General features: G+C 38.0%; 1 protein-coding gene across 2 annotated transcripts in view; it reads left to right on the forward strand.

The window, feature by feature from the left end:
- Nucleotides 1-449: 449 nt before the first annotated feature.
- Nucleotides 450-25225, forward strand: part of TTC21B (tetratricopeptide repeat domain 21B) — a 62228-nt gene continuing 37452 nt past the window's right edge. For both annotated transcript variants that reach the window (XR_008998807.1, XM_036884383.2), the window contains exons 1-12: nt 450-587; nt 4090-4219; nt 4306-4416; nt 6310-6476; nt 8607-8729; nt 11352-11509; nt 15251-15335; nt 16391-16489; nt 17818-18010; nt 18479-18576; nt 18894-19094; nt 22589-22718. Coding sequence is in view for 1 of the 2 variants with exons in the window: in XM_036884383.2 (XP_036740278.2) it covers nt 567-587; nt 4090-4219; nt 4306-4416; nt 6310-6476; nt 8607-8729; nt 11352-11509; nt 15251-15335; nt 16391-16489; nt 17818-18010; nt 18479-18576; nt 18894-19094; nt 22589-22718 (1516 nt within the window). In the remaining variant the exon portion in view is untranslated. The remainder of the gene's footprint in view (nt 588-4089; nt 4220-4305; nt 4417-6309; nt 6477-8606; nt 8730-11351; nt 11510-15250; nt 15336-16390; nt 16490-17817; nt 18011-18478; nt 18577-18893; nt 19095-22588; nt 22719-25225) is intronic.

Raw genomic sequence — 25225 nt, forward strand, 5'->3', positions numbered from 1 at the left:
AAACACGGGATCGCAGCAATGCTGGCAAAGACGAGTCCAAGTTCATCCTCTAAAAATCTGCGACTTTTCTCCGCCACCTTGTGGCCAAAATGCAACTGCTGCACGTAAATGTTAAAGGTTTGCCCCGGCGCGGTGAGGCCTCCAGACTGCCGCAGTGCGGGATCGCCCTCCGCAAACTGCAGAGCAGGGCGCCTGCGGACAGCGATGGGAACAGACTGGCTCTTCTTCCTGCCTCCTCCCTGTTCCGCTCACTCCGTCCCTCCCGCCCCTCGGCCCCGCCCAGCCCCGTCCTCCCAGGCCTTCCCCGCCCCGACCTCCTTTGTCTTCCCCTCACTCGGGCTCCCGGGACCCCAGCCGCCGTCTGGCCCCGCGTCCCGCCCACGCCTGCTACCGCCAACCCGGCACGAGGCCCCGCCCCTCCCACGCACAGCCTTTGCGGCGCGCCCCGCCCCCGCCCCGCCCCTTTCCCCGGCCCGGGGCGCGGGCGCGGCTGGTTCTCTGCTGCGGGGCCCTGGGACCCCGGTCTGCTCGGCGGCGCTGTGGCGGGCGCCCGTCTCGCGGGAGCCATGGACTCGCAAGCGCTGAAGGTGAGTCGCTTTGGGGGCCGGCGAGGGCCGTGGGGCGTGGGCCGCGACGGGAGCCCGGGCCGTCCTGTGCCCAGCCTGCTGCGTGGGCCTGTAGCCGCAGCCCCGGGCCCCGGCTCGGGATCTGGAGGCCCGGGGCCGCCCGCGCCGCGCGCTGCTTCCCGAATTGCCGTTAGCGTGCTTGTCCCGTCCCACCTGTGGTGTTCCTTTGCCTTTTTTCGTTTACTTGGAAAACTTGCTCCATATATGATACCTACTGCTCCTTCCGGTGAGATTTTTAAGGACCTAACCCCAAACTAGTGTCAACAAACCTGGTGGACAATTGAAAGGAGCACCGATAGATGGTATGAAAACAAAGACTAAGCTTGAGAATGAAGGAGTCTTTATTTTAGGGTGATTTTTAAAATTTTAGGCGACTTCTAGATTTATTTTAGAGTGGTTTTATTTTCGTCTTCTCCGTTTGTTCATCACTGGTTCATCCATTCAGCGAATTAATGACGGTGCACTTAAATGATGATCGGAAAGCAAAGATAACGGAGCTTGAAAATAAAATAACTTTTTTTTTAAGGTGATGCTATTCGGTCTTTTCAGCAGGCTCGCTGTGTGCCTATTAGAAACTGGAGATAGCAGAACTCAACAGTACCTGCCTTCACACATTTTTTTTTTCAGTCTAATTAATCCTGGGAAAAAGCCTTAATACAATTAATGCAACAGATACTTGAGTGTTTCCTGTCCATCTGACACTATCCTAAGCCCTGCAAGTCGTACACCTAAGAAAAGCCCTCCCGCTCCTGGAGCTTACATTTGGGCAGGGAGAGTCAGACAGAGCTGTAAGATGGTGACAGTGGCTGGAGGACAGTTTTGCAGTGATGCAGCACGCTGGCGGGCCTTGGCTTTTTTGCCTGAATTTTTACATGATCTTTTTGTGAAGCTTTTCTCCATCTCCTTAAGTTTTTTTCATCACCTTAAATTTATCCTTAACACTGCCATCCAAATGAACTCTTAGAATAAAAACACTTTCACTCTGAAACCCCTTATGTGGCTCCTTATCACTTAGACTGGCACCAGCAAATCCAAGTCTTCACTATTTCTGCACCCTGCCTTCCCCTCCAGCCTTCTCATACAATAATCCCTGCTTTACTTAAGACTAAAACAGGGAATGGCAAACTCTAAAGTGCCAGATAGTACATATTTTGTTCGGACGTCGTAGGCCCAAGGATCTCTGTGGCATCTAATCTGCCCTTGTAGCATGCAGCAGCCATAGTCAAAAGTTAAAACAAATGAGCATGGCTTTGTTTCAATAAAACTTTGTGGACACTGAAATTTGAGTTTCATGTAATTTTCCTGTGTTATGAAATATTTTTCTGGTTTTTTTTTCTCTCTCAAAAATTTGAAAATGTACCAGGCCTCCTTAGCTTGCTCGCCATACGGAAAGAGGCTGCAGACCAGCTACGGCCCGCAGGCCATAGTTTGCACCGGATTATAGAATCACTTCCAGTCCTCTCCGTCCCCACCCTGTTCCTGTGTGTCCCTGCTGCCTCCTTATCTCTGTGTTGTATTTGCTCTGCCTGGTTAACTCCTGTATTTCCCCCAAGAATCATGAAAGGGCAGTAGGAAGAGCGGGTGTGTGTGGAGGGGAGTGAAGAGGCTGCAAATTGGGAATCAGTTCTGAAGTCCTCCCTGAGAATTTTCCCCTGAATTTTACTTTTCCATCCTCCCACACCTCAACCTCATTCTCCTAGATTCCCAAGCAATTTATAGGCTCTTTTCTTGCATTTACTATATTTTATTTCAGTTAGTCTTTAGATTCTAGTCTCAGTTGAAAAGTTTAAGCCTGTCTGGGGCAGGAAGCATTATCTTGTTCACCTGCATGTGCCCAGAACCTGGCACTGGTACGTAGGCGGTAAACGATTTCCTGCCTGAACAACTGAACTAAGGCAGAGGTATGGAGAATGGCAAGTAGGCTAGAGAAGCACGCCAGCCTACTGACTGGTTAGACTTTGGGGACTGGGCAAACAGGAAGGGAGGATTTTGTGACTTGATTTACCTGCTTGAGTGGCAGGGGGCAACTGGAAAAACCAATCTGGAGCTTGGAGATGTTGGCTAGACACGCGGTTTTTTATTTCACCAATAGGTGGGGGTTTGGAAGAACTTACTCTTTTTCAGAATAGGAGTTTTACAGTATGCTATTATATTTAATCCTCACAATGACCTGGAAATGATTAATAGCATTTTACAAATGAGCAAACTGAGGTGTCGTAGGATGGATCAGAAATTTGAAGCCAGGCCTTTCTGCCTGTAAGTCCATGTCCTCTTTCAGATGCCTTGCCACTCACTGCCTTTCAGGAGAGTTACAGGTGCTTAGTGATATAGCTGGACACAAGGTAAGTAAGATGATACCAGAAGTGTCTTTAGTTGTGGCAAACTGCGAGGTCATTTGCGGCCTTAGGGCAGGGGCAGGGGAGAAAACATGCATTTGTTTGGCTGAGATGTGCTGTGGGGGCCTTGGAGATAGAGGACAGGTCACGCTTTGAAGAAAGGTGGCTGGGAAGGGGAGGAGTGCAGTAAGCACAAGGAGGGAAGCACAGTAAAATGGTCGGATTGTTTGCCGACCTGTGTGCTCTAGACAAGCATGTGAACCGTAACCCTCCAGAAACAGTGGACTAACATGAGTCTAGACACCCTTATTTCAGTCCTGTCAATCAGGGCTTCACCCATATCTCTCCTGCCTGCTGAACCCAGCTGTAGAGTCAGAGTTTAGGTATGGGATGCTCCAAACTGGTTTATGGAGGTGACGCAGGTGTATCCCAGCAATGGCGAATGTGGGTTCCCTCTTTGGTTAGGTTAGCAGCCAAGCCTTAAATATGATCCTGAGAAAAATAGTGTAAAGAAATTAGTATTTCTTGATGGTAGTTTTCTGCCTTGTAAATCTAAATAATATTAACTTGGAAAAAAACTGAGAGGAGTAACTTCCATTAGACAGTAGTTTAGATCATTTGTTCTTACTGATCCCTATTTGTAGAACTCACACAGAAAACAAGATAATGTTTAACAATAAACCACTGAGCTCAATTTTTCATTGTAATGCTGCAAAAACAAAATAGAAGATTTCTTTAAGAAGAAACTGATGGTTTGAAAATGGAAGCCTCTTGTGTTTTTTTAAAAAATATTTCTGGTTTTCGTTTGTTTTCTAAAACCTATAAGAAATGTGGGCCAAAGAGAGCGGTTTAAAGTAGCCTAATTTCATTATTGTTGACAAATAATTTAGAAAAAAAAGGATTGAAATTATTAGAAAACATTGAGTTACTTTAATGATTTTGTTTCATTGTTTAATGCATTTATTAGTATTAAGCACTAGCCTTAAACAACATTTTCAGGAACTTGGAAGAAAAAAATCACACCATCTAAGTTTTAAATTATTCAAGATTTTAGATGAATATCTGCTACTTAGAGTATTTCAGAATACCAAAATCTCTTTTAACATTCAGTCTTTTTTTCCTTCTAGACTTTGATTAATTACTATTGTCAAGAGAGATATTTCCATCATGTGTCCCTTGTTGCCAGTGAAGGAATGAAGAGGTATGGCCACGACCCAGTCTTCAGGTTTTATCATGCCTATGCTACATTAATGGAAGGTATGAGCTCATTATAAACATGTTCCATATGTTTTAAGGTTGTGTTTTGCACTAAGAACAATTTTTTATTTCATTTTGAATTTTAGGTAAAACTCAAGAAGCTCTTCGAGAATTTGAGGCTGTTCAAAGTAAACAAGATGTATCACTTTGTTCTCTAATTGCACTGATATATGCCCATAAAATGAGTCCTAATCCAGGTACAGTATATTTAAGTACAGTGCTTAGGACAATTTTTTCTACTCAGTTCATTTTTGATTTTTCTCTGTTTCCATAGTATTTAGTCTGATTATACTGTTTATCTATTGTCTGTAGATACTATTTGTGTCACATCTGTTTCATCTTTCTGACAAGATTTTAAGTTTATCAAGACAAGAAATATGTGTCTTATATTGCTTTCATAGTCCTTAAGTCTTATGGCAGAAGTTTCAGTAGTGCTTAGGGATTGTTTGCATTAACATAAAAGTGAATGCATATTAGCAATTGTTAAGCAAAAAAAGGACAGCCCCAGACACGTATATATATAAACTGCTCTGCAGCAGCCAACTTCACAACTTGTTATGTGCAAACATACATTCTTTAGAGACACCTGAGTACTGACTCTGCCTTCCACCATAAATGCTGCGGAGTTGAGCTTAGTAGTGGCCTGGACGTCCATCACAGCTGCCGAGGAAGGACCTCAGTGGTTCGTGTACATTCTTTCTGACAAGCCCTGATTATAAAAGGACTATGATGCAGGACGAACTTGAGCTTCTATCTGGCAAAAGTCAGCTTTGTACAGGTGATGTCCAGGCAACTGATGCCCCACTAGGGACTTGATGGACATTGGGCAGTAAAGTACAGTGTCTGCTGCTGCCCCGAGGAGTTCTGTGTCTATAGTGCGACGACTTAATGAAAACTAGGATGTCCAAGTGGGTGTGCAGGGGCCGGAGCAGAAGGGGGTCTCTTGCCCAGCAATCTGTAGCCCTCCAGAAACAATGTTGTTTGCTAAACTCATGAAGTATGTTGGTAATTCCACATTTATACTTAGATCGATATCATTAGATAAAGGGAAGATCACGTGCCTGTCCTTGTAGCCATTTCCAGAAAGGCAGTCTGTTAGAGTCACAGCCCTTATCATTGACATTTTTTCTTCCTCCTGCAGAGCTGACACATATTCTCATTTGATTCAAGATTTGAATCTAATTGACATTTGTGTCCTAGGCACATATATAGTAGATCTAATAAAAGTGGTCAGTTACTAGAAGTAGACCATCTTTTTAAGGGAAGCAGTTGAATAGTTAACATTGAACTATGTAACAGTGACTATATTCACTGGCCTGTGACTTTAGCCTGTCATGTTTATACATTTTAGAATTGGGTAAGGGAGTCAGGCGATTTGAGTACTCATCCTGGATTTGCCCCTAATAATTGTATCATTTAGAATCATTGCTAAATTTTTTAAGTCTTAATTGTTTTTTTTAAATGTGCATATTTAGCCTTAATGTCTGGAGAAGGACATAAACTGTGGAACTGTAGTATGCATTACAGTGGTCATTAACCACGTATGGCTGTGGAGCACTTGAAATGGGTCTCGTTTGAGGAACTAAAATCTAAATTTAACTTCATTCTAATTAATTTACTTTTAAATGCAAAACTGGCACTTGACTCAGTAGAAAAGTTATGTTTGGGACAACAAGTATATATGAACATTTTTCTTAACTATATATCTTGTGAAATCTGAGTATGAATCAAGTATTCGGAAGAAAATTCAACAACTCAGTTGAGGTGTGCTCTTGGAAAAGTAATACCAGATTTTAAAGATTTAGTAAGAAGGAAAAAAATTAATAATTTTACAATAATTTTAATGTCAATTTTGCATTGAAATGATAATTTGGACATATAGGGTTAAAGCATACTATTAAAATCAATTTTACTTGTTTCTTTTTACTTTTTTGATGTGGCTATTAGAAATTGATGATGGCTAGATACAGATATTTGTGCCTTACATTTTATTTCTATCAGTGCTGCTATAGAGAGAACTGTGTTCTCTGCTCTGACTTATTATACTTCATCTAGAATTTAATTTTCATTTAATGTTTTTTTCCCCTCAGATAGAGAAGCTATTCTGGAGTCAGATGCCAGAGTGAAGGAGCAACGCAAAGGAGCTGGACCAAAGGCTTTGTACCATGCAGGCTTATTTTTATGGCACGTAGGTCGCCATGATAAGGCGAGAGAGTATATTGACAGAATGATCAAAATGTCAAATGGTAGTAAAGAGGTAACTAACTGGTTTTCTTATTTTTAAATAGTAACATTAAGGGAAGCTTATGTTATTTATGTATTCAGTAGTATTTGTTATTACCCACTCTATTCTCACATTATAAATAACAGCTTTATTTTCATATTTTAGTATTTTATAAAATTGTGGTTCTCTAAGGTTATTTATATTTATGCTATTTATTAACTCTTGAAAAGATCCCTCCCTAGTTCCTTCCTTCAGTTTCTTCCTTATCTCCTTCTTTCCTGTTCTCTCAATCTGCTTGTTAAACTGCTCTAAATACAAAGCATCATTACCTGCACTATTGGTAATATGCAAGGATAAGACATAGGGGAACTCTGCTTACATGAATGAGTCATCTAGTAGTGTTGTACACCCAGCTAATATTGTGGGAAAGTTAGCAAATGGTATGAGTGATTAAAGCACACAGGGAAGTAAGAACTAACACTTATTACTCACTTACTTTGTGCTAGGCACTATTTTAAGTGCTTAAGGAGAACTCGCATCTATACAGAGTCTGAGAATAAGGAAGAATTTCTTGGAGAAAGTAGCATTTGAGCTAAAACCTGAGAGATGCATACAGTTTTCACAGGTAAAGATTATGGAAAAGGGAAGTAGTGTCATGGTGGGAAATTATAGTTGGAAATGAGAAAAACAAGGAGACGTGGGTTCTGGATACCGTAAGACCCTCACATTTAATGGGAACATAGGGTACATAGAAGAGGGTGGAAGAGAAGCTTGGAGAGGTGGGTTGGGACAAATTGAAAGATCTTGACAGCTAGGTATGAATATTTGTATTTAATCTGATGGGCTTTGAGAATCATTGAAGGTTTTTACTCATGGCAGTGATATTAGAAGGCAAATTCAGATTAATTTAACAATGGTTTATAGGAGGAATTGACTGAAGGAAAATAACTAGAATGGGGCCCAAAAAAGGCCGTGTTTTCTGGCAGAAGGTTTTGAGGGCCCACACTAAAATACTGTACAGTGGGTATGAATTTGGGAATTATTAAATACCCACAAGACTTGTCAATTAATTATAAATAGTAGGGGAAAGATACTGAAGTGTCAAGTATTAAGGATGTCTGTCTGACGTTTTCAGTCTGGACAATTCATCAGAGACCAGTTAACATGAATAGCAAATACATGGGGATGAAAAAGTCATCTTGGAGGGAGGTGGTACATTTGATTTAAGATATGCTATATTTCAGGCTCCGGCAGAACAATGAGATGGAGGTAGTAGATGAGCTTTTGGAAACAGAAGAGAAAAAAATCAGAAGAGGTACTGAACTAGAAATAAAGATTGGGAGTGACCCACATAGAGGCAGTAGATGAAAAGATTCAAAAAGGGACACTAATCTAGTGAGTAGAAGTACCATGATTTAGTATTCTTATCTGCCTTTTCAGGTGAAATAAAGGGAGGTAAATAAAATTATAGTTAAAGATTAAAAGTTTATGAACTAACCTAGGAATTTTTTAATAGAAGAACAGATTTCACAATATTTTATTTGATATTAGAAAGAAAATAATTGACCTATATCTATCTTCTTTCTAATAAACCTTACAACCCGTTGGCCCACTAGCATTTGGCAAGTAAAGATCCATAACTTCTTCAGTTTTTAATTTCTGAATCCATTTATCCTTTCCTTTAAAACTCACTGGGCTAGTCACAGGTACTTAGGAGATAGTTGCCAAATAATCTTAATTTTTAATATATGTAAAACAAGGGACTTCTGGTTTTCTATCTTAGTTCATTTGGTCTGTTTGCCCAGAAGGAGGTAACAAATTCTTAGCTATGTATTGAACTACATAATGAAGTTATTAATAATAATTTACCAGCAAAGTTCCAGAGAAGAATATTGGCTGCTTAGCATTAATGGAATATTTGGCAAGTTTCTTAATGTTAATACTGAACACAGTACTAATCTTAAAAGACTGAAATTCATAATAGTTCCCAAGACTCTAGTTAGGCTAGCAAGGGTTTGAGAATGATTTTACTGCACAGACTTGTATTTTTTGTAACATTATTTAATAAAAGTGATTTTTGTTACTAATTTCAAGATAATGACATTAGGTTATTTCTTTCATTTTCGAACAATGGAAATATGATTGGAATTATTCATTTTACAGGGACAGGTTTTGAAAGCATGGCTTGATATTACAAGAGGAAAAGAACCTCATACTAAAAAAGCACTGAGATATTTTGAAGAGGGATTACAAGATGGAAATGATATTTTTGCTCTGCTGGGTAAGGTGAGTTGGAGTTAGGGTGAATAAGTCATGTTTTAAAATCTATTCATAATATATTAAAGCCCAACAAAGCTGAGTAGAACAAAAATATAATAATTTTTATGTTACTTTTTCAACTCTCAACTGGAGGAGGAACCTGCATTTGTATAGGTCAGTGAACACTTAACTACAGAAGTGCATTTCCCATCAAAGTCCTGAATCCTGGATCAGTTTTAACTTTTTTGTTGTTGGTGGTGATTCCTGTATTATTTATTTAACGAACATTCAGTATGTGCAAGACGTCCCTCTAGATATTAGAAATACCCTGAGCAAAATAAAACCTCTTGCTTTTGTAGAGCTTAGATTATGCAGATGGAGACAGACAATAAACAAAATAATTAAGTGAATTATACAGTATATTAGAAGACGATAAGTGCAATGGAAAAGTAAATCAGGGCAAGGGAGAGAAATAGAGTGGGGTAGGACCCTGCATTCTTAAGTGATGTGGTTTGAGAAAGTGACATTTGAGCAAAGACTTACAGGATATAAAGGTTAGAGCCCTGTGGGCCCCTGGGGGACAGCATTACAGGTAGAAGAGGTAACAAGTTCAAATACTAGAGGGAAAGAAGGATGAGGCGCAGGTGGCGTGGGGGAGATGAGGAGAGGTGGGCCTGATTTTGTAAATCCTTTGACTTTAACTTTGAACCACATAGAGATACAGCCAATGAAAAGAGAACTAACGGCCTTTCATTGTGAGGGATGCACAATTGGCAGAACCGGCAGATTGCTGGGGAGTGGAAGTTCTTAATTTGGGCCCTTTCTTCAGTCCCACTGATGCCTTCTGAACACCCTAAAATATTTATTAAAAGTTTTGATTTTGGCAAAAAGAAAATAATACTAAGAAAACTGTATTGGACCAGCAGTAATTTCAGAGGACAAGAAAGGAAAAAGAGAAGAGGATTGTTAGTGTTTGGCTATTGTTAATGTTCCCCTGTCTTGTCAATTTCTGTGGATAATGACCTTGTTCAGATATTTACCACCAGTGCACACTGAGGATGATTGGATTCAAATTTTACTTTATGGCACCGCTAGAGGAATCAGGCATTTAGCCAGTATAAAAAAATTTTTTTTCTTAGTCACTTCTCCCCCTTCTCTTCCATAAAGAAGAGCTAGTGGATAACTTCTAAGGTAGGGCTGTATGTAGTGTTAGTATGTGCAGTTTAGGAGAGATTTCCCTTTTTCCTCTAATACTTAAGATTGGTTTAAATTCATTTTCTGATGTAACCCATTACAATTATATATTTATTCTTTAGTTAATTCAACAGAAGGATTGCATTAGTGTTATCCCAACTGGGGTTGATATGAGACAAATATATAGCAAATTTGGTTTCCTTTATATGATGTGCTGCATACCTATAGGAGGTGATGGTCTGAAGAAGTATTAGATGTCTTAACAGCATGATTTTATTTTACATTATCAGCCGTTTAGGCAGATACCAACGGCATATGTGGTTTTAAAAAATTATCTACATTGATCTTTTTGCTATTACTGCCAGCTATTGAGAAATTTAAACAGTAATTTATTTTGGCCTAGTCAGTGGCAACTTTGGATGGTTCTTAGATTTTCCTCTAATTGTAGGGGAGTCTAACCTCGCTCTGACTTCAGGGGTGTCTGCTGCACATCTGTCTCACCTGGGCACTCATTTGGAACTGAGATATTCCAGGACTGTATTGGTTCCTAAAGGAGATCCAGAAGCAAATTAAAAAAAAAATCTGATATGTGATAAATATGCCTCATTATCTTTTCTTAAATTCCTAACTACATTTATAGCTTTATGTTTCCTGATTATGAAAGGAATACATAGACATCTAAAACCTTCAGAATATATTAACAAATGAATTAAAAATAAATATTCACATAGGAGATAACCAGTTAAACCATTATTTTATAAATGAGATCTTTTCATGTCAGTAAATGTAGATCTATAAATCTACAGGATGAATTTTAGTGGCCACCTAAAATTTTATTAAATAGACCTGCTATATTTAGCCCTGGAGGGACATTTTGGGTTATTTTTATTTTTTTACTATAAATAATTTTGCCATAAATAATAATCTATATGCTTCTTTGTGGTCTTATCCAGTTATTCCCTTAAGATAATTCTAGAAGTGAAAATGTTGAGATGGAGTTTTTTTAACTCTGTTTTGTCCTACCTTCTTTAGCCTGAAACCAATTTTTTTTTTTAAAAGATAACAAATCCCTTAGTTTTAGAAGCTATTTGCAAATATCCTGGAAATATTTTATTCTAAAAGATAATTTTTCTGTTCTAAATAGGAACATTTTTTACTTCTTGGTGCATCTAAAAACATTTAAAACAATTTTATCCTGTAATCATATTTCTCAGTTAATTTAGAACAAAGTCATTTACATAAAGTATTTTTATTCTGTCATGTTTTATATTTTCGTGTTGACAAAAACTTTGTTTTTCTCATTATAAAAGTGATAACTGTTCTTTACAGAAAAGTCAGAAAACAAAAATACAGAAAATGCTAAATGCTAGTATTCTGCCTATTCCAGGATAGCTGTTGTGAGATCTTTGGTATATATGATCACAGTTTCGATGTCACTTTTTTTTCTCCCATTAGGCGCAGTGCCTTGAGATGCGCCGGAATTTTTCAGGTGCTCTGGAGGTTATAAACCAGGTAATCATGACCTTCCCAAGTTTCCTTCCAGCTTTCATAAGGAAAATGAAGCTCCAGCTGGCCTTGCAGAATTGGGATCAGACAGTTGAGACAGCGCAGAGGTGAAGTATAAAGAGATGACACAGTATCTGCATCTGGTTATAATGTATGTGTGTGCTTTTACCATGAGGTTTTTACAATTTGAATTTTTCAAATAATATAGAATTAATGAAACATTTAACTTTGCATTGTTTTATAAAACTGAACTTATTGATTCACATAAATACCTGAGAAACTGTTTTAAGATGGACACTCTCTGCAAACAGATATATTCCTGCCCTCATGAAGCTTGTATTGAAATGAGAGGAGTCGTCTAATACGCAGAAGCAATAAGTTATGTAGTGTAAGTGTTATGGAGATAAAGATAAAGCTGGAAATTAAAAAGGGAGTGGGGGAAGGGGTTCGATTTTGTGGGATTGTCAGGGAGGGCCTCCCTGAGCAGATGGCATTGGAACAGAGGGAGCAGGCCGTGCAGGTACTGGGAGAAGACTGCAGACAGAAGGCAGAGCAAGTGCCAAGACCCTGAGGCTAGCGTGGGTGACAGAGGGTCAGGGAGTGGGCGGGAGTAAGATGAGGAGGCAGTGAAGCCGGAGCAGAAAGGTGGGAAGGAGCAGGGGGGCCAGGGCAGCGGGGTCCTGTTGGCCATTGTAAGGGTTTGTTTTTCTTCTGAATGTTTCTTATTGAAGGATCGGTCCCTCTTTCCTTCCTTCCTTCCCTGTCTTTCTCCCCTTCCACCTTTCTCCCTCTTCCTCTTTTTCTGCTTGCTGTTTCTTAAGTGAAAGAAACCAGTGTTTTATCCTGTAGGTTTTCTATGACAGGGACTGCATTGATTGCATGCCGTGTACTGCATAAGGCTGTGTTTACTGTAAATTCGTAGTGAATCTAGAGGCTTTGTTAGATTCATGTCTAGGTTTTATTGTTTTTGCTTTTTGTTTGTTTTTTGCAATTACTTCATAAGTGCTGATGTGTTCCACCACCGAAGGGACATGGTCACCACTTGCCTGTCTCTCTGTGATATGAGCAGGCCCTTAATGCTCAGTACTTGGGAGCCTGGTTTGCTTGGTTGAGGATTACCATGTGGGTATACCATTCTTTCTTCATTTTTTAGCTGGGATGCTTCATTAAAGAAAAACTTCTGAAATACTGGTTGGTTATCTAGTGTTACGGGTCATGTAATAAAAAAAAAAATCAAATCATTGTTTGAGTCTTTTCCTTTATTTCTGGGCTTAAAAAAAAAGTTTCCTAGCGTCCTCCAGTGGTGATTGATTAGTGGTTTGTGTTTGTTTATATGATGTGGCTTAAACTTATATGTTTCTAACTATTTTGGCTGTTATAATTGCTCAAATCATCTCATCTTAGATCATTAGGAGTTAGTTCTTAAGTCCTCTTGACACAGTCCTAGTAGTCTTTGATAGTTTCCGTGCTATTTGGTATGGAAAAGTATGCCAGGGTCATTTTTTGTATTTACTGCCCCAAATAGGTGTCGGCCGTTGTCCAGGGCAGTCTAATCCCTTTTAGTGGGAAATATTTGAAGGCCACGATTTGGGCACTAGTAACTTTTTGATGTTTATATTTTTCCTTTTTTTTTTTTATAGTTTTTCTTTTTTTCACTGTATGTTAAGTGGAGGGTGAGACTGTCTATAATATATAAAAAATATGTAAATATTTTTGGAGGCATTTACAAAATAGGAAATATACTTGTTAAATAATTTTTAAACTTCTTTTCTTTAACTTAGTATTTTGTGGATATCCTTTTATATCCATTTACACAGATACACCTAATTATTTAGCAACAATAGCATATATAAAGTGAACATACAAATAGTTTATTTAATCTTTTCCCATCAGTAAGCACTTAGGCTGTTTCCACTTTTTCTAAATACAGTGAACACACATACACACATCTTCATACACATATAGGAGTATTTCTGGAGTATGAATCCCAAATAAGGTATTACTGAATTAAAAAGACTTATATTTGTTAGGGTAGGCTAAGTTCCTATAAAAAATAGATCTGAACACATAATGGTTAAATACCATGTGTTTGTTTTTGTTTCTGTTTTTCACATGTAACTGTTTTGAGTGGGTGTGAGATTTGATCAAGAAGCCTTCCTCTGCACTGTTATTAAAGGACCTGGATTTTTTCCATCTTGCAACTATTCCATGTCATAAAACCTCGTTACATTGATGTCTAGGTGGTAGGAGGGGAAAAAAGTATGGAGGATTCATTCCACTTTTCTTAAAAGCCCAGGCCCAAGAAATGGCATACAGTGCTTCATCTCCCATTGGCCACATCTAACTGCAAAGGTGGCTGGGAACGGTCAGCTAGCTGTGTGCCCAAGCAAGTAAGGGGAGAATACGTGAGGAAGCAGATTGCAGGCTGTGCCTCAGGCACATACATCTGAAATTCTGTTAGATGCTGCCAAACCGTTCTCCTAAGAAGTTATCCTAATTTGTACTACCATCAGTAGTCAGTGGACTGTCCCCTTTCCCTCCGCTCCCATCCTTACCAATCTTGGCTATTATCAGTATGGTTTTTTGTTTGTTTTTTTCTTTTTATTTTAACAGTCATAGAATAAAAGTGGTACTTCCTTTTTATTTTCATTTCCTTGATCATGTTGAGACTGTCTTTCTTATGCTGAAAGCTATTTTTTTCTGTATATTGACTCTTCCTTTTTTTTTTTTAACTGGGTCTCTTCCCTTCTATCTTTCTAGTGGATTTTGTTCTTTTAGGACAAGTTCTCCATCATGTTTCTTTTTTTGGCAGTTTTCTTGACTCTTTTGCAGTTAAAGGTCAGAATTAAAAAGTTATAAACAAAATCTTGATTTGGGCTTAAATTGCATTGAATCTGTAGATTATTTGGGAAACTTTTCTGGGTGGTTGTGGCATCTAAGAGCAGTGTGGGCTGTGGTCAGCTCTAGGGGCGTTCTTCCCTGGGCTCAAGCCGGGGCAGCAGCTGCCCAGAGGGGACTCCTCTTGGTGACAGCAGAGATGCAAGAGGGCAAGCAGGAATATAGGATAGATGGCCTCGGAAATGGGACCCCCCAGCCCACATTCCATGGGCCAATAGAAGAAAGAAGTCTGAGTCGATGGCCAAGAAGCAGGAAAGGCCACCCCAGCAGTTGTTGAGGAACTGCTCAGTTTCATGGCAGGAAGCATGTATTCATGGAGGGTGGAAAAACTGGAGCTAATAATTCTACCTCCCCGTCCTTGATAAGAAATCTAGTGCATTAAACCATTTGTTCAGTTTCTTTTCCAAATGTCCTTGAGTGAAGTGCCATAGGAACGTGTATAGTGTTTGCGTATGTTTAACTAAGTTTACGACTTTTGGGGCATGGAGTTGTTCCTGTTACTAATAGGATAGTTTTCCATATTATTTTCCCATTTGTTTTTATCACATAAGAATCTATTTTAATGTTATAAATTACATTAACAGATTTTAAACTATTCAGTTCATCTTTGCCTTTCTGAAATTCTTAAAATAAATCTGCTCGATTGAGGTGAATTCTTCTTTTAATACACTGTTGTGTATAGTTAGCTAATACTTTATTTAGGATCGCCGAAGAACTTAATGAGACTGGTACAATCCATACTTTTCTTAAACATTAGAAATTAAGATTCAGAGATTTTTTTTTTTTAAATAATGAGGTTGATCATTTTTGTAAAAGAGATGCCGTTTTACTAATTAAAATTCTTACATGGACAGTGGAATAGTCAGATCAGCAAACCAGCTTTTCAAGACCTCAAATAAAAGAAACTCTATAAGCTTATTTCAACATTAAGTGAAATGTTTTTTCTGCAGGTTGACTCTTCAAGATAACCAAAATGTGGAAGCGCTAAGAATGCTGGCTCTCTATTATTTGTGTAGGGAGGGAGATACAGAGAAGGTAAGTCTTACTGTAGTAGTTAAGTTTCCCATATTAAAAAGTAATGTACTCACCCACACCTGAGCACATACATTAGCACCTTGAAGGGCTCTTTTAGAATGCATGGCAGAGCGGGTTTTAGTTGATTGCTAAAATACACCTTAACAAAAAGGTGAGCTGCTTCAATAAACTAGTAAAGCAAAAGTAGAGTTAAGAATTAACCCTTGAAAATTCCTTAAATCATTCATTATAGTATATATGGCTTTCTACATAAACTCCTCAGTAATAATATATATGATCAGTGTAACTGGTGATACTGGGTGTGGAAGCATACATATTCAAAATATAATTCAGGTATTTTTACAATTTAATGAATTTGCATAAATGGGCTTAGGATGAAATCCCACTGGACCTTATGATAACGTTCATGTTTCTCTAGCAATGAACATATTGACTGTGTACTGGATTATGCCAAAATCTAGTCTGAAGCAAATGATACTATAACACGTAGTAGATTTGGATTGTGTTCAGTATGGTTCAACTGGTTAATGTCCCAGTACCTAAGTATTTCAGTGATTACTAGAAGAATCTTAGTAGGGGCAACTCTGAAGTAAATTTTCCTGGCACTGAAATTATTTATACCAAGTATCTTCCTGATTTTTCTACCCTAGAGAATATTTTAAATATAAACCAGGCTGCATAGGTAATTTTAAGGACTGATCTCATAATATTAATGTTTATAAATGTTATTATTCATATCTCCTGTGTTATGAATTATTAGGGCTCTTGAAATGTGTAGCTAATTGAATATTATGGGTATCTTTACCCACCCAAAGGTTTTCATTCAATATCAAATATTGGAAACACACTCTAAAACTCAATTCTTTATTTATAGTTATTGATCTTTTTAAAAGCACTTTTAATATATCTTGCAACATACATGATTTCATTGGAAGAAAGGGAATTTGTGAAAGCAAAGATCTTTAAAAATAATAATAATATGTATTAAGTGTATATGCCATGTATTCTCTTTCTCTTAGTTTATTTTAAAATTATGCTGAATACTTTTGTTTTAGGCTGCTGCCACTCTGGAAAACTTAGGAAATGCCTTGGATGCCATGGAACCACAGAATGCTCAACTTTTTTATAAGATCACACTAGCCTTCAGTAGAACTGTAAGAGTGCCTGCTATTTGCCAGAGCTTTGTTTTCTGCAGCTGGGGATATAAAAATTAGTCACCAACAATAACAATAATGGGGCCTAGAGTGAAAATATACGTATATAAATATGTGATGCGTTCCTAAGAAAGGCAGTTGAGAGGTATAGTTTCCCAATGTAAGAAGCCTTTAGGGAGGCGTCATGGAGGAAGTGGCCCTCGTTGAGCCTTTAAGGATAAGAAAATGAGAAATTCCAGTGGAAATGTTCATCAGTTGGAGCATATGATTTATGGGTGGGTTGTTTGATTTGTTTTTTAAAACTATTTGAAAACAAGTTTTAAAGTAGGTAGTAGATAATTTTGGTGGGGGAAATAGTATCTTTAAAAAAAAAAACAATAGTAAAGTGTTTTTAGTATAAGTACTCAATAAAAAGAAAGTAGTCAAGAATACAGCAGAATCTCTAAATCAATACAAGGAATGAGAAGAGTAGACAGTTACTTAATTAAACTAGGAAAAATAAGGAAAAAGACACATAAGTAAAATAATTAGTAGATACAAATTGAAAGAGAAAATCAAGGATATTCATTGTTAAGTGACATGAATAAACTGAATTGTTTTATTTAAAAACAAAGTTTCTCAGATTATGTAAAATTTATAGAAGAAAAGAAATCACTGCTATTATAAAAATCTGAGTTGAGGAAGGTGTTTATCTTATTTTCCTTATTGTCAGACACATGATTTTGATTAGTTTTTAAATAAGCTTCCAAAAATTCAAGCAGTTTAGTATTTTACTTTTAAAATTTTTTGTGTTAAAACATTGTATTCTTATTCTAACAGCATTGCCATTTCTTGCAATATTTTTGAAGGTTTTTTTCAAGAAGATTCTAATGCATGATCTTTTAAAATATTCCCACTGGTGGGACAGCTTATCCTTGGGAAAGCAGGTCCTTGTCCTAACTTTTGAGTCCATAAAAACATATAACCTTACAGTAACGATTTTCTTACAAAACAATCATGAGAATTTGAAAAAAGAGTTCTAAAAAATATAGAGAGCAACATCATTAGATAAAGTATACTTTCCAAGATAACTATTTCTTGGAAGTAGTTTCTAAAAAGCACTACTCTTTAGGATATTAAAGTTCTGAAACAATAAAAAATTTTTCTTGCTTTATAGTCTAGGTAGTAAATAGAGAAGTTTTATTTTTCTTTGATTATTAAATACTGCTTCATTCTACTTCCATGAAGTATAAATTATATATATATATATGTATGTGTGTGTGATACAGAAAAAAATAAGCCTGTCTGAAGAGAAGAGCTTGACTCTAACTTAAAATTTTTCTTTTCAGTGTGGACGTAGTCAACTCATTCTTCAAAAAATTCAAACATTATTAGAAAGAGCTTTTAGTTTAATGCCTCAGCAATCAGAATTTGCTACAGAATTTGGATACCAAATGATTTTACAAGGAAAAACCAAAGAGGCACTGAAGTGGTATAAGACTGCCATGACTCTAGATGAAACAAGTATCTGTGCTCTCGTTGGTATGGCAACTCTTCCTCTAAGTGTTCCTTGTTTAGATGCCAGTAAGAATTGCTTTTAATACCTGCCAGTAAAGAAGGAAAAGGGTATTTTGTTAACTATTTTTTTCTGAAATATAACTCTTCTCCACTCTCCATAATAGAAAAAACCATATCTTTAAAGGTGAAGTTTTATTTCTTAATAATATCTTAAGAGAATAGGTTTTTTGTTGAGGTAGTGCCTGTAAATTTTGAATTCCATAGTAACTGATTTTATATAGGTACAAAGCTGCCCATTTTATTTTCTTCCGCTCTCTGTTTTTCTTTTTTCTCTTTTTTTTAATGTGTTATTTTAATGTCTTATACTTTAGTATAATGTGGTAATACTTGACTGTGTTCTGAGGGGAAAAAACTATTAAGGTTTGTGTTAGTTTGACATGTACATGCCTGCCCTGATGTGGACTTTAACTGTTTTGTCCTGTTCGGTTTTAGGAGTTATCCGATGTCAGTTAACAGAAGGGCAAGTACAGGATGCAGATCAGCAGCTAGAATTCCTCAGTGAAGTTCAGCAATCTATTGGGAAATCCGCGGTACATACAGTATTTTATTTTAGCATATGGTGGATCCTAGCTGTTTATAAAATACAAAATTTTAAACTTTAGTTATTTTATTAATGGCTTTAAACAACTAATGTACACTGATTTTTAATATGTAATTGCATTTACTAATTTACCTCCATGAAAAATTAGATTTCCAATATTCTTCTATAAGATTTTAAAAGCCCATCCAAGCCAATACTTCACAAATGTTGCACATAAATGGCACTTCATACACATTTGAAATCTAAGTAGGAATAAATGACTTTATAACTGAATGGAATAATTAACAAAACCTACTTGTTTTCCAGGAACTAACCTATTTACATGCAGTTCTCGCTATGAAGAAAAATAAACGACAAGAAGAAGTTATTAACTTGTTAAATGATGTCCTGGACACTCATTTTGCACACGTAGAAGATTTGCCACTTGGTATAGAATATTTTGAGAAGTTAAACCCTGATTTCTTGTTAGAAATTATTACAGAATATCTGAATTTCTGTCCAATACAGGTAAATAATTCTGGGACTTATTTTCGAAGAATCATTTACATAATTTATAAAAAGTGCTAATAGATTTTCTTTCACGTGTTCTATCAACATCTTAAAGTGGTAGTATTTGTATCTATATTAGTTGAAATAGCTTTTAAATCAGAATATTTATAGTAATGACTGCTATCAACTAATAAATGTATTGGCTTTCACATATTCACTTGCAATTCATAAAATCTTAAAATCTCCAGTTAAGAAGAACCATAAGAAATCATTTAATTCAGATAGCCACCATTTTATGAATCTACTCTATCGCATCCTCCTTAAGGGCCGTTGCATTAAAAACATGCAGTTCATTGTTTGATTATTAGTCTGTATTTCCTATTTTAAGTCAGGATCTACTTTGTGTTAAAAAATTCTCCCACTTAGTGGTCCTCCTTCTGCCTTCTGGAATGACGTGGAGCAAGTCCAGTTATTTAGTCAAATCAAGGATCATTCCTCATTTGTAAGACCTTCAGATTTTGGAAATTAGTTTGCATGTTCCCCTGAACAATCGCAGGTTTTCAACCATCTATTTATTATTTGGCATAGCTTGAGAACCCTGGTGGTGAGTCTTTAGTTCGTCAGTGCATTTCATTAAGCCGGCTATTCGTATGGACTTGGCCTGCAGGACATAGAGTAGATCCTCCTCTTTCCTGGTTCCCCATGTCCATCCAGGTTTCCTTTTGTGAATCACATTACTTGTCAATGCCTCTTGAACTAACAGTTAACTATAGTTAATAACTTAGATTTATTTTTCACTGTAAATTTGGACCCATATGTGGGACTCTCTACATTCATCCCTATGAAATTTTATCTCCTCAGATTCATTCTACAATCCAGATTGCCATGTCCTTTTGGATTCTTACTGTCATCTTTCTTCTATGGATCTTTATTATTACCTGTTACATATGCCTTATCTAGCTCTGAGTAGAACTGAAGACACAGCTATCTGTTGCACTACCAGAGAGTTCTTTCTAAATTGATGTGGATCCATTAGCACTCTTTTATTACAGATAGTAAGATGTAGATGACTGAACTTTATTTTACTCTGCTCACAGTTCAACCCAGGGATAGAGTAACAGGCAGCATCAAATACTTCATCACTAAAAGCAATAATTCTTAGCATTCGCCCTGATCTCCACCTTCAGTGACTGTTAACAAGGAAGTGAGGATTATGACTTTTATTTAGGGAAACCATGATGCTTTTTATTGACCAAAAGAATCTTTTCCAGACTTGCATAATCTATTTATGTTTAACTAACCCCTCTGGAATCCCATCTGTAATTGATCAATCTCTCTAGTTATGATATGTTAGCTGCTCAGAAATTGGAATGCATTTTTCAGTGTTCATGGAGTGTTCAGAATTCATTCAACAAGTGCTTCTAGAGCACCCCACATGCTGCTTGGAGCTGGGGAAACAGCAGTGTAAAAGGCAAACTACAACCCCTGCCCTCTGGAAGCATGTATTCTAGTAAATGGAGACAAGTAATATAATGAAGTGAATTATTTATTAGAAATTCACGGAAAAAGATAACAGAATAATGTGGAGGAGTGATAATTTTAGGTAAGGTGGTCTAGGTAGGCCTCACTAAGATGGCAAAGTTTGAACAAAAATGTCAAGCGGTCATGTGTGAATACGGTATAGACGGCTTCACGCAAAGGGAGCGGTCATGCGGTGGCCCAAGGAGACCCAAGGAGGCTTACGGGGCTGGGCTGCGGTGAGGAGAAGGGGCGTGCTGGGGACGACACCACAGCACAGGCGCCCAGACCAGGTGGGGCCTCTGACTGTCCCGACTCCCTGGGCTTCATTTCTGAGTCCAGTGGGAGCCACCGGAGGGGTTCCAGCAAGATCCAGCTCAGCATTTTAAAAGGATTTCCCTGGCAGCTGTGCTGAGAACAGACTAGGTGGAGCAAGGAATGCTTAAGTGGTAGTTGAGTTCCTCTGCCACAAACGTCCTGTTTTCCTGTAATAGAACCTTTATCAACCTGCTAGAACCTAATCAGCATTTATAATGTGGGTTTCACGGGGAAGTATCAGAAAGGCAGACTTGTCTCTCTAGCTCTGTTTCCTCCTTTTTTGGCCCTTTTATACATACATAGTTTTTATTTTAAATCAAACGTTATCTTAGAGATGGTCCACATAGCTTGTTTTTTTGCGGTGATTCACTTTGAAAGTGTATATAGTAAATACAATGGTTGTTCTCAATAATGTATTCTTAGCAGGTGGCAAAGAACCTTAGCAGAACCTCGCTCTGTCACCTATACTTCCATTATTTTCAGTTACATTGAAAAATAAGTATTTTTCAAGAATTTACTCTGTATCCATTACTGTGTGAAGAAGTATAAAATTCTGATCTCCAAGACACATAAAAGACCCTTAACCCTATGAAAGAAAACAAAAGAATATATGAAACGGTACAGAACTGTGTGAGATGTTATAGAATGCTGAATTCCATTGCATAGATTGTAAGTGCTGTAAACACTTATAGAAGTTAGAAGACTTTTAGATTCCAGCCAGTGGTCATATTCCAAAAACCCTTTTGAGCACATATTTTTGGGGGTTCAACAGTGAAGAGATGTGGCACTTCCTGGTCCATAACCACGTCTCATTGTAGAGTGATTATGAGGGGCCATAGCCCCATTGGGAGTGTGTATATGTGGACTGTAGGCTTGGGGGTGGAGAAGATGATCCTTCAAATAAAGGAAACAGCATTAATAGGGCACAGGAGGGAGAGCGAACATTGGGTATTTAAATTCTGATAGCGCATATCTAAGTTGTGGGTGGCTCACTGTTGGGTAAAGGTTGGTTGGATAAAAGCTGTTAAAGAGAATCAACAGATGCTGTAGTATTGCTTTGGTTATCATATTCACTATTAATAAAAAGAGAAGGAAATAAAACCTTTGAGGGCCCCCAACACGCCAGGCAGGGAAGTGGGAACGTGAAGGTATGAGACATTAGGTGTACTGTACCTGAGCGTCTTCTACCTTCTGATGTCTACTAAGAAAGAAAAAAATGGGGTTTCCCTAAAAACAGACCTCACGATACTCCAGAGGTAACGCAGGTTCTTGGATTGGATGGATCACAAGGCAGGCCTAGAATCAGAAAGCACGTTGCCTTGGCTGTCAGTCCCAGCAACACGCGCTCTCAGCTACCTTCCCTGGAACACGTGTGTTTCCTTGACAGTTTGTGGACACATTGCTTGTTTCATACGTTATCAAATCAGGAACTGTGTCATGATTTTATACCTACTTTGCTGAATAAAAGCCATTGTTTACTTGGTGTGTTCCTAGTTCCCAGGGAGATAAATTAGTATTAGTCAAGTCATAGCAAAGATACTGTGCAAAAAAATAGAATAGAGAATTTTTAGAAAAAGACATTATTTTGGTAGTTACACTAAAATTTAATAGGTGTTTATTTTTAGCTGTCTACTAAAACAAATTTCTAAAATGATCTGCTGATTTGTTTTGTCCAGCCTGCAAGTCCCGGGCAACCTCCTCCTCCACTTCTCAGACGTTGTACCTCGGTCCTGGAGACCATAGTAAGAACTGTGCCAGGTCTTCTGCAAGCTGTCTTCCTGATAGCAAAAGTCAAGTATTTATCAGGTGGGATATGCCTTAAAAACATAAAATAACCTTTTTATACTGATGTTGATATAAGCAAGTGTAAATAAAACTAAGCACTCCACATGTATGGAGAGTAGTCACGTAAAATACATTTTATACATGCACCGGTAAGTCAGTTTAATCCAAAATAAAATTTTCTATCTTGCTTTGCTATTTAACTCTGAAAAAATTACTATAAACCTCTGTAGTCAAGTGAATTACTGGGAAAACACAGTCGTACCACTTAAAAAAAAAGTCCATCACGTGGTACTTAGGTAGCAAAAAGAATTTACAGTCTCAAGCAACAGTTGTGGACTCACTGACATAACCAAATGCAATGTTTACCAGGTTTCAGACCTTTATGAAATGTGTCAGTTAATTCTTGTTTAGTTTCTGTGATTGATTATGTATAGCTAAACAAGATAACCCAGGTGCATGACCTTAGGTTCTTGACGCACACACAAACTGTATACATAAAATTGGACCATCTTAGGGTGCTTGCTGAATGTCACACAAAGTGAATTAAGTTCATGAAATCCTAAGGGGTAGAAACCAGCTTAAAGGTTTTCTCATAAACAGTTATTTTTTATACATAATGGAGAGAGTTAGATTGACTTTATTTTATTGGACCTCAGTTTTAAATGTTAAAAAGAAAAACAGGATGATTTCAAAAGTTTTTATCTCTGAAGTGCTGTCCATGTAGGAAATGACTCTGTAATACCTTGTTGTGATTAAGTTCTGTTATTGGGACACGTGATATTTGTCCTTTCCTCCCAATTGGAATGATATCACTGCTAGCAATGAAACAGGGACTGAGTTCTGGGATTGATTTATTAAACGTGCTGTTTATTTTGAAAATTGATATAAATCATCTCAACGTGGCAATACTTAATGGCCGAAATCTGTACAAATAAATGTCTTGTGACTGGCCCCCATTTTTAAAAAAAAGCAGCCTGAAATTATTTGAAATAGCGTCAACACATGTCTAAAGAGCAGTATTCTTACCAAATTGCCAACTGCAGTGACTTCTGACACTGACTTCCTGGGGTTGGACCAAAGTTCACAGGCTAAGGACATAGTCCTCCATCAGGCTGCCCTCACATCAGACACCAGACACAAGTTCAGGGCCACCTGCACTTCTGACTAGCTGGCTACAACTTTGGGGGTTCCTACCACCCTCAGCTTTGAATTCACTACAGTGACTCATAGCTCAGAAACCATTATACTTGGGATTAGAGTTTCATTATATAGCAAAGGGATAGTAATCCAAACCAGCAAAAAAAAGGAGAGATGCGAAGGGCAAGGTCTGGGAGTGCCCCACGTGTGAAGTTGCCGTTTGTCCTCCTCTTTGAAGTCAGGACCTATCACCTTTCCAACACACCCAGGCGGCGCAGTACACAGGGAGCATTAGCAGCCAGGGACGCTCCCTCCAGTTTCAGTGTCCATGTTTTTATTACAGTTTCCTTGTCTGGGGATGGATTAAATACTGGCCAAATCACTGCGCTCAGGTCTCCAGGCCCCCTGCCCCGAGCTCAGGCAGTGGTCACAGGGCTCAGCACCCCTGCCTCGAAGGGTTGGTCTTTGTGGCACAGCCAGCCCCCTGCCTGAGTCGTATCATCAGCATAAACTATCTAAGGGCCCATCATGAGTCTTCTCATTAGCATAAATAATCAAGACCAACCTCAAATAAAATAACAAAGATACTCCTCCCACTTGGGGAATTCCAAGACTTTGAGACTCCTTCCCAGGAACCTGGGAGGAAGGTGAGCCAAATTCTTATTTTACAAGACCTCGACAGACAGAAAGATGCACAACAGAGATGTCTTTCATTTTTCCCTCACGGGAAATTGGGCTGCTCTTGGATAAAAATACAATGCTGATGTGATCTTTGTCTATATGGTCCATTTTTTCCCAACAGTGATGACCCACTTTGCATTTTTAAATACTTAATGACATTCTGAATGATGACCCCAGACCTTTCCCCCTCACCCTTATAAGAAACAGAAAGGATTCTGATCTCAGTTGTTCACACATTGCTCAGATTTGTCAACCTCTTATTTTTAAACCCTCGTTCTTTTCTATGTACTTTCCCCCTAATCATTAATCTCCATCTTCAAGTTACTGCCTTAATCCTCCTCCTTCCTGAAAAAACACAGGGGTGGTTAATTGGCACATAGATTTGTTAACCTTCCCATCTCCTTTTCACCCTGCTCATTTCTGAATGTTAGGCTGCATCATGATAAAAAAGAATCCAATGCTATTTATTATGCTTAGTGGTTGTTTGACAAATTTAGGTACCCTGTTTAGTATGTTATTGTGCTGCCTCAGCCAGCGGTTTGTCCACACATCCTCTGTGTCTAAGAAAACTGTTTTCTATATAAATAGATTCTGCTATCAGTAGGTTGAGCCTTTGGTAACTGAATGTCTGTAAGCCTTGTTTTGACAATTGATGTATGGGTTAAGGTTAAGGAGAGTAACTGAATAGAATATAATTATATATCCTATCC

Source organism: Manis pentadactyla, chromosome 8 (genome assembly GCF_030020395.1).
Source record: "Manis pentadactyla isolate mManPen7 chromosome 8, mManPen7.hap1, whole genome shotgun sequence".
NCBI lineage: Eukaryota > Metazoa > Chordata > Mammalia > Pholidota > Manidae > Manis > Manis pentadactyla.